The sequence below is a fragment of the Capricornis sumatraensis genome, chromosome 17 (assembly GCF_032405125.1).
Source record: "Capricornis sumatraensis isolate serow.1 chromosome 17, serow.2, whole genome shotgun sequence".
Classification (NCBI taxonomy): domain Eukaryota; kingdom Metazoa; phylum Chordata; class Mammalia; order Artiodactyla; family Bovidae; genus Capricornis; species Capricornis sumatraensis.
The window spans coordinates 10,551,379-10,568,924 of record NC_091085.1 but is presented as its reverse complement, the minus strand read 5'-3'; the positions used below and the strand labels follow the sequence as shown (position 1 = coordinate 10,568,924).

Genomic DNA, 17,546 nt, shown 5'->3' with positions numbered 1-17,546 from the left:
CAGCTATATACTATTTCCATCAAAATGTTCATATGTTTCATGACTTCAAGAGTTACTTTGCTATAGTATCTCCCCATGTCCTCTCACCCGAATTAAGCTCTATACCTCTTTCTACGGGGCATTTCCTCTGGGGTATTTGTCAATTTGACATCAGTTGGATCATCTATCACTCAGTTAAAATTAAAGACTTGTACATGACTTATCCTCTTTCATTAATAAATCAAATTAATCATCATCTCTATATCATTTTCCTCTTAAAATATTCTCAGATTAGTTCCTTTCTATTTTTATTACTATCTCCTCGGTACAAGTTTTATTATGCTATCCCTGGATAATAATAGTAACATTATTATTACATATTTTCTGTCAACTAATATATATATTCCCTGTTCAAATTTTCTAGTCTTTTAATCCAACCAACACACTACTCCCAGGGAAAATTTTCTTAAATATCATCATGACACACTGATGCTCAAAACACTTATCTTGTGTATTTCCTATATTTAAACTTTGTCATGATTTAAAATTCCTTCATTAAACCACACCCACCTAGTGTAGCTCTGGATCATCATGAGGCCCATCTCTCCACCCAGACACCATCATCTTGTGTTGTCATAAATATATGCAACAAGTATGATAGCAAAGCACAATTCATGGTATTCAATTTTCACATAGGGTCAAGAGAAGAAAAGTGAGCCATACAAAATAAATTAAAACAGGAAAGAATAAAGGTATTCAACCATAGAGTGCCTTTATTCTTTTCTATTTTAATTTATTTTGTATGGCTCACTTTTCTTCTCTTGACCCTATGTGAAAATTCAGGAAGCTCCTGCCACTTGCACAATCACTAGCAACCAATTAAAATTCTTTTTGTTACATTAAGTCACAGAAGAGTCTTAGTTAAATAGAGTATAAATGTCCATGGAATAATCAAAACTCTAAGGCTGAGTTCAGGTGGGGGAAAGAATCTGACAAAGAATGGATGTATGTGTAACGGCATTGCTTTGCTGTACTCCCAAAACTAACACAACACTGTAAATCAACTATGTAGCTTCCCTGTTGGCTCAGTGGTAAAGAATTTGCCTGTCAATGCAGGAGACACGGGTTCAATCCCTGGGTCGAGGAAATCCCCTGGAGAAGGGAATGGCTACACACTCCAGTACACTTGACTGGAAAATGCCACAGACAGAGGAGCCTGGCAGACTACAGTCCATAGGGCCACAAAAGAGTTGGACGTGACAGCGACGAAATAACATGAATGAGCTGTGAAAGTGAAAGTCTTAGTTGTTCAGTCCTGTCCAACTCTTTGCAGCCCCATGGACTGTAGCCCTCCAGGCCCCTCATCCATGGAATTCTCCAGGCAAGAATACTGGAGTGGGTTGCCATTCCCTTCTCAGGGGATCTTCCTGACTCAGGGATTGAACTGAGGTCTCCCACATTGCAGGCAAATTCTTTACCATCTGAGCCACTAGGGATTATCAACTATACTCCACCAAAATTAAAGATAAATAAACAGCTGTAATTTAAGGGGAAAAAAAAGTTTAGGTAAGACATGTGCTACAGGTCAGAAGTTGTTAGCTTCTTTCTTTCTTCACCTAACTCTCCTCCTCTTCCTCATCTTGCTAATGTGAGTTTCTGAACCATCTAGGAGCATCTAGGGCAAAGGAGGGGATAGGAGAGCAGCAGAAGCATCCTCACTGGACAGCTGCCAGCTGATGCTGGAGCGTCAGTGCTCTCCCGCCCGGGCAGCTGTTTAAAAACCACTTTCCATCACTAGTGCTTTCCTGGCTTTTGCAGGGAACATGAGGCTGCCATAATAGACACGACCACGTCCCTCTTCAGACGCACCGCTTCCTCATCTCCTGCAAAGCGGGCACGGCTCAGACCCCGAGCCCTGGCCTCTGCAGGCAGGACTGAACCCCACCCCAGCTGTCTCCACCACAGAGCCCGTGCCCAGTAGATGCCAGTCAGCACTCTCAGCTCCACAGACAAATGTTGCAGGAGTCCCTCCTTTATCCCTCTGTCTATCATTCCTGCTCTAGATTGCTCAGGTGAGAGACACCCTTGATTGTATTTGAACGTATCTTTTAAAATATGCTAAACCAGAGGGTAGCCAACAATCCCAGGAAAAGCAGGAGAAAGGGAGGTAATTGCTAGCACACATCCAGATCAGGCCTTAGAAGAACAGCGAGAACAGCCTTCAGGCGTTTCCCTCCTAACGGGCAGCAGAGCAATGCAGGGCGCAGTGAGTCAGCAGGCCTCCATGGCTTTGTTCTACTGGCAAGGACGTTGTTATGAAGGAGAAGGCCCATCAGGTCATTTTAATCTGGTACCACTAACTATTAACATTACCACATTCCCTTCTTTAAAAGTCAGTGCTATTTGTAGTTCCCCAGACTGATCTGACTCTCTCCACAGTGTGCCTGAGTACAGAAAGCAGGCTGCACACAAAGCCTCAAGAACCCCACTCCTATGACAGTCACACTTTCTCAGTCTAACCTGATAATGGGCATTCAGTTTGATGCACAACAGAAAGAACTTGCCTAACACAAGCCTGAAGATAAAATAATTTAACTGTGGACTACCATCTGTTAAAAACTAAGACGCCAGATATCTGAGCTTCTTTTGGTCAAACACTACCCTATCGTGTATGGCTGCACTGTCAATATTTGACATTCGGGATAAAATTATTAAGTCTCTGGTCTTCTTCTACATGTTTTTTCTTTCTACATTTCCACATATGTTTCCATAGATTTCTGTACTGTGGTATGGACCATCTCTTTCGTTTCCAGTATTAAACTTTAAAAATTAATGTACTTTCATACCATGATTTTTTACATTTATTTATTGAGATATAATTGATCATACACTATTGTATTAGCTTTAGATGTACAAATTAGTGATTTGATATATATATATATGCATTGTGAAGATGATTATCAGCAACCATCACATACATATTTACATTAATAAACTTTTTCTTGTGATAAGAACTTTTATGATCTACTCTCTTAGCAACTGTCAAATACACAATATGATATTGTTAACTACAGTCACCATGCCGTACATCCCCAGAGTTTATTTATGTTATAAATTTAAGTTTGTACCTTTGGACCCCTTTCACCCCTTTCACCTGCCCAACCCCTCCCTTCTCTGGCACTCACCAATATCATCCCTGTGTATTATAAGGACTATTATTGTCAGTTCAATTGGACTACAAACTTTTTTGTGGCAACAATTCCATCTCCTTCTTTCTTTTTTATTTGACAACCACATACTTTGTACCATCTACAGCCCAGAACAGAGCTAGTAACCAGAAAGGGAGCCAGGAACAGAACAGACAGTGTCGGTGGGGCACAGACAATCAAATATTCCAAAACATGTAATTATAATATAAAGAGAAGCTGTTCTAGAATATAAACTGGGGGCCTGTTTTAATGTGCTTGGGGAAGGGATCGTCAGAAAATGCATCCATGGAACGGGGACCTATAACTTGAGCTCCGAAGGATGAGTTAGGCCATTAGCTGGGTGAGGATGTGTGTGGGAACAGAAGAGAGAGAGCCGTCCAGTATTCTGGGCAGAAGGGAAGACATGTGATGCGCCCAAGAAGGAATCACATGAGCTCAGAGAAAGGAGGTGAAGGGGCAAGAAGGAGGAGGAGGAGGAGGAAGAGAAAAAAATGGTAGCTGGTGTAAGGAATGAGCACCAAGACTAAGGAGAATTATTGGAGCTGAGGCCACAGGGAAAGCAGGGCAGGTCATGAAGAGCCTGGGAGACCATAACAAGGATTGGCTTTTGGCCAAAGAGCCATGGAAAGTCACTGAAAGATTTAGGCAGGGGAGTGAGATAACCAAATCTGTCTTTCTATATTTGGACAAGGTCCATTTTATGACTATATATATATATATATATATATATATGAATTTTACTAGGCTTCTTCTGAGCCAACGACTACTTTTTAGGCTTTCAATGCCAACTTGTGTAGTGAAACAATTTCTGCTAGAGACCAGGACGAAGCTATACGTTTCTTTGAATGAACAGTCATCACTTAGAAGAGGTGAGTATTAAGATTAAATTTGTCCTTCTATATGTTGAATATTTCAAAACATTCACTTTTAAAAATATTCAGGTATAAAGAGGAGCTAGGAAACTCATTTACTTGAATTCAACATTCAACTAAGAGCTGAGGAGACAGAAAATGTAGCTCTATAATATATATATGTATTAATTATATATAATATATATAGGGACATACATAATATATATATATGGCTTCCCTGGTGGCTCAGATGGTAAAGAATCTGCCTGCAATGCAGGAGGCTCAGGTTCAATCCCTGGGTCAGGAAGATTCCCCTGGAGAAGGGAATGGCTACCCACTCCAATATTCTTGCCTGGAGAATTCCATGGACAGAGGAGTCTAGAGGGCTACCGTCCATGGGATCACATATTTACATATAATAAATAATAAAACAGTAAGTAACATCAATAGCTCTCTTTACCTGGATATTTGCCAGCTTAAAATTTATGACATTATATTTTAACACTTTAAAGTACAGTGATTATTTAGGGCTTTTTTTCATGACATATAAATTATTAATTACTATTTTGGGGATCAATTTTAACTTTAAAAAATAGATACTGATTCATTTACAGAGCACTAGTTATTTTATGTTTTAATTGCTGAGTGCTTAGATTTATACATACTAACTATAATCTGTAATATTATTTGTCTATGCTTTTCTCTTGTCATTTAAACAGAGGAAACTGCTGGGGTTACTTTTTTTAACTGACAGACTTAGGACTTAAAGGACTTAAAGATATAAAATAAAAGGACTTAAAGATTTCTATTAAATAAAATCTAATCAACAGATAGAATCATGTTTTCTTACTAATTAAGCAATACTTATTTCTAGAAGCAAACCTCTGGGAAAAGATGGCATACTATTTGCCAAAGTGTACTTTGTAGCTAGACAATAATCTGTGGGTAATTACGAAAATTGTAAGCTATGGAATAGTTATGAACAAAAACAAGCACAAAATCCTGACCGTCACCAAACATCTGTAATCTGTAAATGTAATTTTCTCAAAAACAGAGATAGATTAAAAACTATAAGATATCAATATCAATTTCTTATTGATATAAAGTCACAAGGAGAGATTTTCTATCTTACCTACTTGAATCAATGTAATGTATATTTACCTTAGCTTTATCTTTAGTGGTTTTTTTTCTTTCTTTCTTTATTATTTTTTTTTAATTTTACTTTATTTTACTTTACAATACTGTATTGGTTTTTCCATATATCAACATGAATCTGCCATGGGTGTACATGAGTTCCCAATCCTGGACCCCCCCTCCCACCTCCCTCCCCATACTTCAAAGCCATAATCATGAAAAGAGCTTCAAAATGGAAATTTGAGACGTCAAAATGTGTCAGGTTTACTACTATTGCCTTGAGCAAATCACTAAGACTCTTAGGGTCTCCAGTCTCTTAATTTGTAGATGGGCATAACAACTGCCTTGCTTATCTAATATGCTAATGGAAAGCTCAAATGAGCAATATATGGAAAAGATGTCAAAAAGCATTGTCTGATACAAAGCAGTACAGCAACAGATCACAGGTCCAGGATGGGGTTCAAGCCCAGTTATGCCATGTACCAACTGTGTACCTTTAGGGAAGTCACCAAATCTCTTTCTGCCCCAGTTTCTTCCTCCACTGAATGAGGGAGCTGAACTGTAAGGTTCCTTCCACCTCCAAGAGTCTGTGGTCTTTAACTGGGAAAACTAACGAGAAAGCTTTCTACATGCTTCTGTTTCCCATGAAAGTGATTTACACTGATTAGGTGCTTGTGGTTCATTTTAGTCTCTGTCTTGCAAATTAAAGAAAGTCATCTTGGTTTTTATTTTGGCATGAGCAGACTCACATTCTTTAGAAATAAGGTGTGGTATTAATTTGTTAACTATATATCAGAACACTCTGATTGTAGCAAAGTGACAATCATGTAGAATTATGAGAATCATTACAAGGTATGAAATCTGAGCATAAAACTAGCATTAGAAAAGAATCTGCTCTTGAAATAAAGGAAAACAGTCCTGGTGCTACATTGCTAATAATTCCTGTTACAATCCGCACACCCTGCACAAAGAGGCTGATCACCACTAACCAGAGAGGCAGTGCTAGCCGCTTTAGGCTGTTCAACTCTCTCGGTTGCCCTTTTAATTACTTGTCCTTCTGTAGTGTTAAATTTGGATTTTGTGTGTATCCCTACTAAACCCAGAACAGACAATAGGTGAAACAATGTGAGCTTTTGTTGTCAAATCTATGAGACTGAGCATGAATTTTTGTCTGTCTTGTTCACTGATGTATTCCAAACACTGAGAACTATGCTTGGTTCATAGTAGGCATTTAAACAATATCTGTGGAAACGATGGACTTGCTTCCATTTTCTGTCTTTCTTTTCAGAACTTTTGACTTTTTCTTGTACCATTAGCATACAAAGAGATAAATCACAGAAATGTAACAATAGGTAGCCCTAGCAAAAGAGATACTTGGGCAACAATAAAAGACTTTCACAAATGCTTGAAATCTGCCACTTTAAAATAATCTGAATGATAAGTAATGCTTGTTGCAGAGTAAAATCACTAAATAAATAGAATCAACACAAAAACTAAAAATCATTCTTTTTACATTATTAAAAAGATTACTTTGCACAATGTAGAAAAAAAAGTTGACCAGTAGTTCATAAAATGGGATTAAAAATACATGAAAAAGGCTATTAATAAGTAAGTTTGTTGTGTTCCCTCCTTTTAAAGCTCAAAACAGTGTGGTCTGCCTTGTACCCACATCAAAGGAAACCACTAACTAAGAATAAGAGAAGTGAAGGCTCAAGTCAATCGCTCTCTCCTGGTGTTGAGACACATTCTACAAAAATGTCCTTTGAACCAACAATACACTTAGAAAACCAGAAACAGAACAGGAAGATAAACACACAAGAGAAAACAACTAGGACATCGCCATACCGCCTCTCCAAAACATTTTCCTTCCCAGCTAAACACAGTAAGTCCAAGAACTCTATTTCTAATGCATGAGTCCTGGTTATGGCACAAACAGATAGTGGAAAATCTCTTGTCTTCAGGAAAACTGGAGCCTATGTAAGCTTATCAAATAGTATATCTGATATAGGAAGCCTCAAAATGAAAGCACAAAGGAACCAGTGAGTAAATGAATTAATGTCTCTAAGAGAGAATTTCAGAGTATTTCAGGAAGAAGTGACAATGTATAAATCAGCTATCAATTCTCAGTCTTCTCCTCTACTATACAACCATGTACAACCACATGTATATGAGTATTTAGTTTATACAGCTAGAAAAGAGCTGGCATAGTAATGCTGCAGAGGGAATCTGAGAGAGTTCTGAAGAAAAGTGGGGGTAGGCCCTGGGATCCTGTGCCATTCTGCAATGGGGAAAGGGGATTTTAAATGAAGGTATGCTCTGTTATCAGTGGCACTGCTCTGAAATTTCTTAAGAGTCTGTAAGAAGAATTTAAATCATCTAATTCATTTATTCATTTACTCCATATATATTTACTGATGGGGCAATTTCTTGAGACTGTGTATCTACTGGCAGGCTCTGTAGAGACAGGCCTTTAAAATGAAAGCAAGAAAGTCCAGCCTTTTACAGCTTCAACAAAGACACAAATCTAGGAGACGAAAGCCATATTCCAGTACAGCTCCTTGTTCCATTCTTTGAGAACATCAGCATTTAAACCAGTTTTTATGGCAGGGCCTGGAGGCCTAACTATTATGTACAAAATAGAAAATGTGTCTGTAGTTGTAGTCAACCAACAGATGAACTGGAATTCAGCTGTCCAAATTGGAGACAACCTGTTCACTAGGCAGCTTCTTTCCACAATTAGTCATGATGCTGTTCATTCTCTTCTAAAGGTTACAGTAGAGCATTAGCAGGTCCCATGAACTTCTCATGAGTTGTGATTAGGTGCAACCGCATTCTCAGCCCTGTCAGACTGAGAATGTCTTCACCCTAAATTCACCAGCATCGAAATGCCAACAATAATATCCCAAGGCCCCTTCCATTACATAGTTGGTTTTTGCTTTAAAAAATACCAAGATACTCTTCTAGATAGTAACCACTTAAAGGGTTCTCCCTGATTAACGATGGCATTTGTTTAATGCCCGTGCCAGGAATGGAAGCCTGTGGCTGTCGAAGCCAGCACAACAGAAATATCTCCTAAAAACACAATACAGTACAGATAATTCTTCAAGACTGTCCAGGGAAACTAGAGGATGAGTGTGTTGATGTCTTTTAAAACAATCTGCTAAATGCTTTTAGATCATGTGCCCTGATTACTGGCTGACCTATATATTTTTGGCAATGTTAGTGCCCTGGAGGGCCTGACAATTTGACAAGTAGTTAAGATCCTCAGTTTAGATGAATTTTGAAAAAGTCAAGATAAGCAGAGACTAATTTCCTAAAAAAGTATTTTTGTCTGACCTTTGAAATGCTAGAAGGACCATGTCAGTGGATTATCTTGAGCAAGGAAAGTTTTGTCTTATAAAGACTGTCATTGTAAACAACTAATCCCCTGGTCAGTCATACACACTAGAAATACACTTTCCAGGCAAGATGCAATAACTCTTTAGCTAATGGAGCTAGTTAAGAGGGCAAACTAACTTATTACATCAGGTTCCCTGTCTCAGTTATTATTTGTTGCTAATGAATACAGTCATTACAAAGGATGTTGTAAAGATCCAGTATGACAATGTGCACAAAAGCCCAGTGTAGCACCTCACATCAGTATTAGCACCACAATAGAAACACATCTCACCCATGCTCAGAGAAGGTGTTTCAAGGAAAAATAAAATCTTGAGATCTCTGCCCAGCCCTGCCCCGCCACATGTTCTGAAGCACTATTCACAGTCACCAAGTTGTAGACAAAACTTAAGGTCTATCAACAGATGGATGGATAAACAAGATGTGGCCTATACATACAATGGGATATTACTCAGCCTTGAAAAAAGAAGGAAATCCTGAAACACGGGAAAATATGGACAAACCTGGAGGACATAAAGTTAAGTGAAATAAGCCTTCCATAGGACAGTTATTACATATTTCACTCTATGAAATATCCAAAATAGTCAAGTTCATCAAATCAAAGAGTGGAAAGATGGTTGCCAGGGATCAGTGAAGAGAGAGAAATGAAAGGTGCTAATGAAGGAGCATAAAGTTTCAATAAAACAAGATGAGTAAACCCTAGAGATCTCCTATGTAACATTGTACCTCTGGTCAATGATAATGTTGTTATTCAGTCTCTAAGTCATGTCTGACTCTTTGTGACCCCATGGACTGTAGCTTGCCAGGCTCCTCTGTCCATGAGATTTCCCAGGCAATAAAACTGGAGTGGGTTACCATTTCCTTCTCCAGGGGATCTTCCTAGATCTTGTATGGAACCCACATCTCCTGCACAGGCAGGCAGGTTTTTTCACCACTGAACCACCAGGGAAGCTGAATGATAATGTACTGTACACTGAAAAATGTGTGAAAGGAAAGATCTCAGGTTAAGTGAAAATAAAAATTTTTTAAAGAAGAAATGCAAAAGAAAAAAAATGTTTTTGAAGGCTCATTATTAGGACCAGAATATCTGCAATATCTCCATAGGATTATAATGTAATATTATACACTTAAAATTTTATATTTTCTTATAACCAAACACTTCAAACATTTCTGTTAACAACAAACCAATAGGGAAAGGAGGCAACCTCTTAAATATTGATTACTTCTGAAAGGTTCAGTGTGCCCACTCGATTTCTTCAGCAGATACACAATTACCACATAAGAGACCTAAAAGGAGCTTTAGGTATCATTTCAGAAACAATGAGACTAAGACCTGAAGAGATTAAGGGAATGCCAGACATAGCACCAGAAAGGCATTTCTTTGGATGTCACTACAATGCTTTTTGCATGATTAGGATTACTTATACATTGAAAGGATGTAAGTTATTCTTAGATGATCATACAAATAGGGGACATTTGTAAAATAAATACTACTAACCAGTATCTTTTATAATTTACCACCTTTAATCCCTGGTGGCTCAGAGGTTACAGCATCTGCCTGGAATGCTGGAGACCCGGGTTCGATTCCTGGGTCAGGAAGATACCCTGGAGAAGGAAATGGCAACCCACTCCAGTACTCTTGCCTGGAGAATCCCATGGAGGGAGGAGCCTGGTCCATGGGGTTGCAAAGAGTCGGACACGACTGAGCGACTTCACTTCACTTCACTTCACTTCAATCCTCACAGAAACTTTACAACATAGGAATTATTAGTACTCCTAAGGTAAGGAGACGAGGCCACTGAAGGTCATAAGACCAGGAAGAGGCAAAGCTGGGACTCAGATCCAGTCCTAGCCTAACAAATCCTGGCTCTTTTCAACATGCCTTCTGGAAGGTGACGTGAGTCCTGCAACACCCCTGCCAAGGAAAAAATTATTTCAACTCATTTTCTGGTTCTTACGCAAAAGCTATTGATTCCAAGCTCACATACCTGTGGTGGAGTCGATGGTGAAAAAGGATGACAGGTCTCCAAGGACGAGCTCGTAGTTCACTGTTCCATACATCCCGGAATCCCTGTCTGTGGCAAGAACATTGATGACTTCGGTGCCCAGCTGCGCCTGGCCACTAAGGCTCGTCACATAGGTTAATGGGTTAAACACAGGTTCATTATCATTTACATCCTCCAGTTCCACACGAACAAAAGCTTGGGCACTGAGTCCACCCTGTTGGATGGATGAGAAGTGATTACAAATGGGTCTCACATGAACACTGGGATGCAGAATAAGTGAGAAGGATCCTAGAATAGACTTCTGAAACAACCAAAAGTATGTGTGTGGATGTATTCATTTTACTTTTAACACACACACACACACACACACACATATATATATATGTGCATTTTACTTTTAAACTTGAGCTATGAGTTCATGTGAATAGCATGGTATCTGTACTCCAATACTGATTTCTTAAACTGGAATTATATTACCACACATGTATTTAGGTATGGCTGAATCTCTTCACTGTTCACCTGAAACTATCACAACATTGTTAATTGGCTATACCTCAACACAGAAGAAAAAGTTTAAATAAATAAATAAAAGGGAAAAAAAAAAAAAAAACTTCTAGGAGGAAATAATTTCAGAGAGAGGCCAAAGAGGTCTTACTTAAGATTTCCTTAAATAAGGAAATCTCTCCTGACACCCAAAGAGAAAAAAAAAAAAATCACTTTCAATGCCCAGATAATCTTTAACTGCTAAGGAGGAGGGATAAGAGAGTACTGGAGGGAGGTGTAATTTCAAAATAGGTAACTGGGGGGAAAGCATCACTAAGAAGGTGCAATTTGAGTAAAGACGGACCCATATGAGGGACCAGATCTGTTATTTGGAGGAAAAGCATAACAGAGATGAGAGCACATGCAAAGGCCCTGAGACAGGAGTGTGGTACATCCCGAGCCTGATCAGAATAGTAAGGAGACCAGTGGGTGATATCAAAGGGCGGGGAAAGGTCACAAGGGGTTCTGTGGGCCTCCAAGAGGACCATGTCTCTGACCCACCTGAAGGCTATAAACAGAGGAGTAGCTTGATTTGCCCCTCAAGGGCAGCAAGGCTGGAAGGAGGGAGGGAATCGAGGTAGGAGCCAGAAGAATCATCAAGCCCAGCACAGCCGGTGACAGTGAGGCAGCTTTTCCTACAAACTTAGCGCCAGGTTCAGTTTGAGACTTTAAATTTTCCACATATTAGAAAAGAAATCGAGTGCCTAAAATAGTGAGAGATGGATCCCATACTGGCTTTGTGTGTGTGCTTCCTTCATCTAAAAACAAGGAGCAGGAAGGAGTACAATAGAAGAAAATAATCCCTGCAATTTTTACTTTTCTAAAGGAAAACATATGTTCCTACTTCAAAGCACCCTTTTCCATTTCTATCTGGTACACTTTGATACTTTCATCTTAGGCAAAAGTCCTTGGTAAGTCACAGCAGCCTGGGCTTTCTCCTTCACTTATGCTCTTCTCTCTCTCCTTTTCTGTCTCTGTCTCTCTCTCTCCCACTGTGGCAGGAGGCAGCGAGCAAAAAGGACAATCAAAGGCAGTGAAGCAGCAGCTTTGGCACAAGACAAAGGGAGACCGCGGTTGTAGACTCTGGAGGGAATATGTGCTGAGCATGAGGGAGGGCGCAAGAGAGAGCGCATCATTTACTATTGTCTGAGATGAAGCTGACTGTGAATTCGGAAACAGTTCTCATGCTCTGAGGGCCCATGTACCCAACACTGTGGACTGAAAAAGAACAGAGAAAGAATAAAAAATAGTGATCTTGCATGTTCTAAGTTGAATAAAGTGCCAGGGCTATGCCAGTTTTAAATGAATACAGTAAAAAATAAATAAATAAATGAATACAGTAGACACAATGAGAAAAAAACTCAATTAACATAACAGCATATCAATAGAATAAAAAAAGAAAAAAAAAAGAAGCGAACAGTAGAAATAAAAATGATGTATGGCAAAAAACCATCACAATATTGTAATTATTCTCCAATTAAAAGACATTTTAAAAAACTAAAACAAAAACAGAAAAACAATGGCAGTCCCATCTAGTCTGTGTCCTTGACATTTAGACTGGTGCTGTGTCTTCAGCAAACTGAAGTAACCCATGGGTCCCAGGTGGAGTGGAGTGAGGGGCTGTGGATGGGAAAGGCTGCACCCCATCTCACAAAGCCCTGCTGGTTCTTCGAGCTGGATTCTTTCCCAGTTTTGCTTTTCCTTTGTCTTTCCTTCCCTTGTCCTTTTAAATTTCTCCTCAAGATCAAGAAATCATTTAGGTTTGGGGTGGGGAGATGCTAAGAAAGCAGGTAGGAGAAGAAATGAAACAGTGGCAAACATGTGAAGAAATGAGGCTTACTCCACCTTAAGGCCTTCAAGAACAAAGATGTTCATTACTGGGCTGTCCATGAAGACTCCGAATCAGGCCATGCTACCCAAAACAAGCAAAATGTTAGATGGACAAATCAAAGCTTGTTGTTATAGATAAGTGAATCTTCTTGCAGCAACAGTATTACATATAGATCTCCGTTTTCTTTTTTATGAATCTAATTTTTATCTATTAAATGTGACAACAGGGGACACTTTCCTGTCATAACAACCATTTGTGAATGAATGTTAAGTGTGCTTTACATATATTTTCTCCTTCAACTGTTATAATCTCACTTTCTAAAGACTTTTATGGGGCCCTCCATTTTTACAATAAGAAAACCAAAGCACAAAGAGGCTAAGTGACTTGTCCAAAGTAAGTGAGACTATAAACAGCAGATCTGTAACTGGAATGGAGATGCATCTGTTCCCAAAGCCCCCAGGACTTGAGACTTTTAAAGTATTGCTATGATATAAATTCAACCTTTCATGAAGGAATGTTTAAAGACCATGTTACAGGCAATGCCAACCATGGATTTTGTCTCAGAGGAAAAAGGAAAACAGAGCCCCTGTTTACAAAGAACTTAACATTTATGAGACAAATGCTGTACAGCTTGGTCTGTGGCACAGTAGAACAATCTGGAGCCAGAAGATCTGGATCTAATATCTGGCCCTTCCTGCCTCTGGGACCACAGCTTCAACAACATAAGATGGCCCAACTTTGAGCTGCCTCTTCCACAAAGTGGGGCCACCTCCTCACCTTGCAGGCCTGTTGTTGCAAGAAGTGATATAATATGTGTGAAAGCATTTATTATGGCTAACCATCATCAATTATAAAATTTTACAGGCTCTTTATCTTAAATACGTGGGACCAGATGTATTTGTCTCAAAATTCTGAATTTTTTAAGTTTCATAAAAGAAATATAGTGCATCCCAGTGAAGTCTGGAATGATGGCCCATAATCAGGAACTTAATATTCTGCTGAAAAAATGGATGAATAAAGCCTCAAGGATTTCACAAATGCCGGGGACATATACCTTTCCTGGAAAGGGATTCCAGCTGGACAAATAACATTTAGAAAGAAGCTTTTAACAGAGTGCCTGACCCTTGGCAAACAGACTGAGGCCCAAGTGTCAGCTGTGCTGGGAGTGAGCTCACTAGAAGGGCAGTGATGGTTGAGGGCTCTCCTGAGTGCCTCCCTGGCCTCATTAGTACCTCACTCACTGCTGGGGACCAGAGTACTAAGATGAAAAGCATCTTCACAGAGAAATCAACCCCTCTGCCTTTGGAGTGGGAGCACTGACTCCAAGACCATAAACTACCAAAGAAACTAACCCTAGGGAATATCAAATAGTGAGAACTTCCACAAAGGGAACCTCTTGAATACAAGACCTGGCATCACCCAATCACCAGTAGCACCCTGTGCAGGATGCCTCATCCAAACAGCAAATGAAACAAAAATACAAACCAGATCATCAGCAGACATGATTACCACCTCCCTCAGCTTTGCACATCAGAAGAAAAAAAACTCATCACAAATCTCACCTTATACAAAGCTTACACAAACCACTGCACCAACCAAAAGGAAAAAAGAATTCAACCTTGAACCATGGGAAAAGGAAACCTCAAACACAATAAGATTTTTAAAAAAATAACGAAAAGGCAGAGAAATACTGTACAAATGAAGGAACAAATGAGAAACACAGAAGTCCAAATAAATTAAGGAAACTAGGCAAACTACCTGAAAAAGAATTCAGAATAATGATAGTAAAGATGATTAAAAAAAAAAAAACGGAATCAATAGCAGAATATCTGAAGTGGAAGAATGAATTCATGAGCTGGAAGATAAAATGGTGGAAATAACTTCTAAAGAGCAGAATAAAGTGAAAGAATGAAAAGAACTGAGGATAGTCTCAGAGACCTCTGGGACAATATCAAATGCACCAACATTCAAATTATAGGGGTCCAAATTATAGGGGTCCCAGAAGAAGAAGAGGAAAAGAAAGGATATAAGAAAAATTTTGGAGAGCTCATAGTTGAAAATTTTCCCAATATGGAAAAGGAAATAGTCAATCAAGTCCAGGAGTTGCAAAGAGTCCCATACAGGATAAACCTAAAGAGAAACATGCCAAAACATATACTAATCAAACTAACAAAGATTAAACACAAAGAAAAAATATTAAAAGAAGCAAGGGAAAAGCAATAAGTAATATACAAGGGAGACCCTACAAGCTTAACAGTTGATCTTTCAGCAGAAACTCTGCAGGCCACAAGGGAACAGTAGGATATATTTAAAGTACTGAAAGGGAAAAATCTAAAACCAAGATTACTCTACCAGGAAAGGATCTCATTCAAAATTGATGGAGAAACCAAAAGCTTATCAGACAAGCAAAAGTTAAGAGAATTCAGTACCACCCAACCAGCTTTACAACAAATGTCAAAGGGACTTATAAAGTCTAGAAATATAAGAGAAGAAAAAGATCTACAAAATCAAACCCCAAACAATTAAGAAAACAGCAATAGGAACATATATATCAATAATTATTTTAAATGTAAACTGATTAAATGCTCCAACCAAAAGACAGACTAGCTGAATGGATACAAAAACAAGACCCATATATATGCTGTCTGCAAGAAACCCACTTCAGACATAAAGACACATATAGACTGAAAGTGAGAGGATGGAAAAATATATTCCATGCAAATGGGAAGCAAAAGAAAGCTCGAGTAGCAATCCTCATATCAACCAAAATAGACCTTAAAATAAAGAATATCACAAGAGATAAATAAGGACACTACACAATGATGAAGGGATCAGTCCAAGAGAAAGACATAAAAATTATAAATATCTATGCACCCAACATAGGAGCACCTCAATACATAAGACAAACACTGACAGACATAAAGGAAGAAACTGACAATAACACAATAATAGTAGGAGACTTTAACACCCCACTCACATCAATGGACAGATCATTAAAACCAAAAATCAATAAGGAAACAGAAGTCTTAAATGATACATTAGATGAGATGGTCTTCATTGATATCTTCGGGACAGTCATCCAAACACTAAAGAATACACCTTCTTCTCAAGTGAACATGGAACATTCTCTGGAATAGACCACATCTTGGGTCACCAATCAAACCCTCAGTAAAGTTAAGAAAATTGAAATTGTATTAAGCATCTTTTCCTACCACAATGCTATGAGACTAGATATCAATTACAAGAACAAAACTAAAACAACACAAACACACGGAGATTAAACAAAAGGTTTCTAAATAACCAATAGGTTACTAAAGAAATAAAAAATGAAATAAGAAAATTTCTAGAAACAAATAACAATGAAAACATGACAACTCAAAACCTATGGGATGCAGCAAAAGCAGGTCTAAGAGGGAAGTTTATAGCAATACAATCCTACCTCAAAAGAACAAGAAAAACATCAAATAAACAACCCAACTTTACACCTAAAACAACTGGAAAAAGGAGAACAAAAAACCCCAAAATTAGTAGAAGGAAATAAATCATGAAGATGGGAGCAGAAATAAATTAAAAAAAAAACAATAATAAAGATTAATAAAACTAAAAGCTGGTTCTTTGAGAAGATAAACAAAATTTACAAACACTTAGCTACACTCATCAGAGAAGGCAATGGCACCCTACTCCAGTATTCTTGCCTGGAAAATCCCATGGATGGAGGAGCCTGGAAGGCTGCAGTCCATGGGGTCACTGAGGGTCCGGCACGACTGAGTGACTTCACTTTTCACTCTCATGCATTGGAGAAGGAAATGGCAACCCACTCTAGTGATCTTGCCTGGAGAATCCCAGGGACAGGGGAGCCTGGTGGGCTGCCATCTATGGGGTCGCACAGAGTCAGACACGACTGAAGTGACTTAGCAGCAGCAGCAGCAGTTACACTCACCAAGAAAAAAAGAGAGAAGAATCAAATCAACAAAATTAGAAATGAAAAAGGAGAGGTTACAACAGACAATGCAGAAATACAAAGGATTATGAGACTATTCTGAACAACTATATGGCAATAAAATGGATAACCTGGAAGAAATGGACAGATTCTTGGAAAAATTCAGTTCTTCCAAGACTGAACCAGGAAGAAATAGAAATTATGAACAACCCAATTACAAGCACTGAAATGGAAGCTGTGATCAAAAATCTCCCAAGAAACAAAAGCCCAGGACTAGATGGCTTCACAGAAGAATTGTATCAAACATTTAGAGAAGAGTTAATGCCTTTCCTTGTAAAACTCTTTCAAAAAACTGCAGACAAAGAAACACTTCCAAACTCATTCTATGAGGCCACCATCACCCTGATACCAAAACCAGACAAAGACAATACAAAAAAAGAAAACTATAGGCCAATATCACTGATGAACACAGATGCAAAAATCTTCAGCAAAATTTTAGGAAACAGAATTCAGCAACATATCAAAAAGCCCATATACCATGATCAAGTTGGGTTTGTTCCAAGGATGCAAGGATTCTTCAATATACGAATATCAATCAGTGTGATACACCAGGTTAACAATCTCAATAGGTGCAGAAAAATCCTTTGACAAAATTCA

General features: G+C 38.6%; 1 protein-coding gene across 1 annotated transcript in view; it reads right to left on the bottom strand.

The window, feature by feature from the left end:
• The window catches only part of DCHS2 (dachsous cadherin-related 2), a 344,197-nt gene that overhangs the window by 161,956 nt on the left and 164,695 nt on the right, over positions 1 to 17,546 (bottom strand). Inside the window, exon 3 of the mRNA XM_068990276.1 lies at positions 10,558 to 10,789. Within this exon, the coding sequence (XP_068846377.1) occupies positions 10,558 to 10,789 (232 nt within the window). The remainder of the gene's footprint in view (positions 1 to 10,557; positions 10,790 to 17,546) is intronic.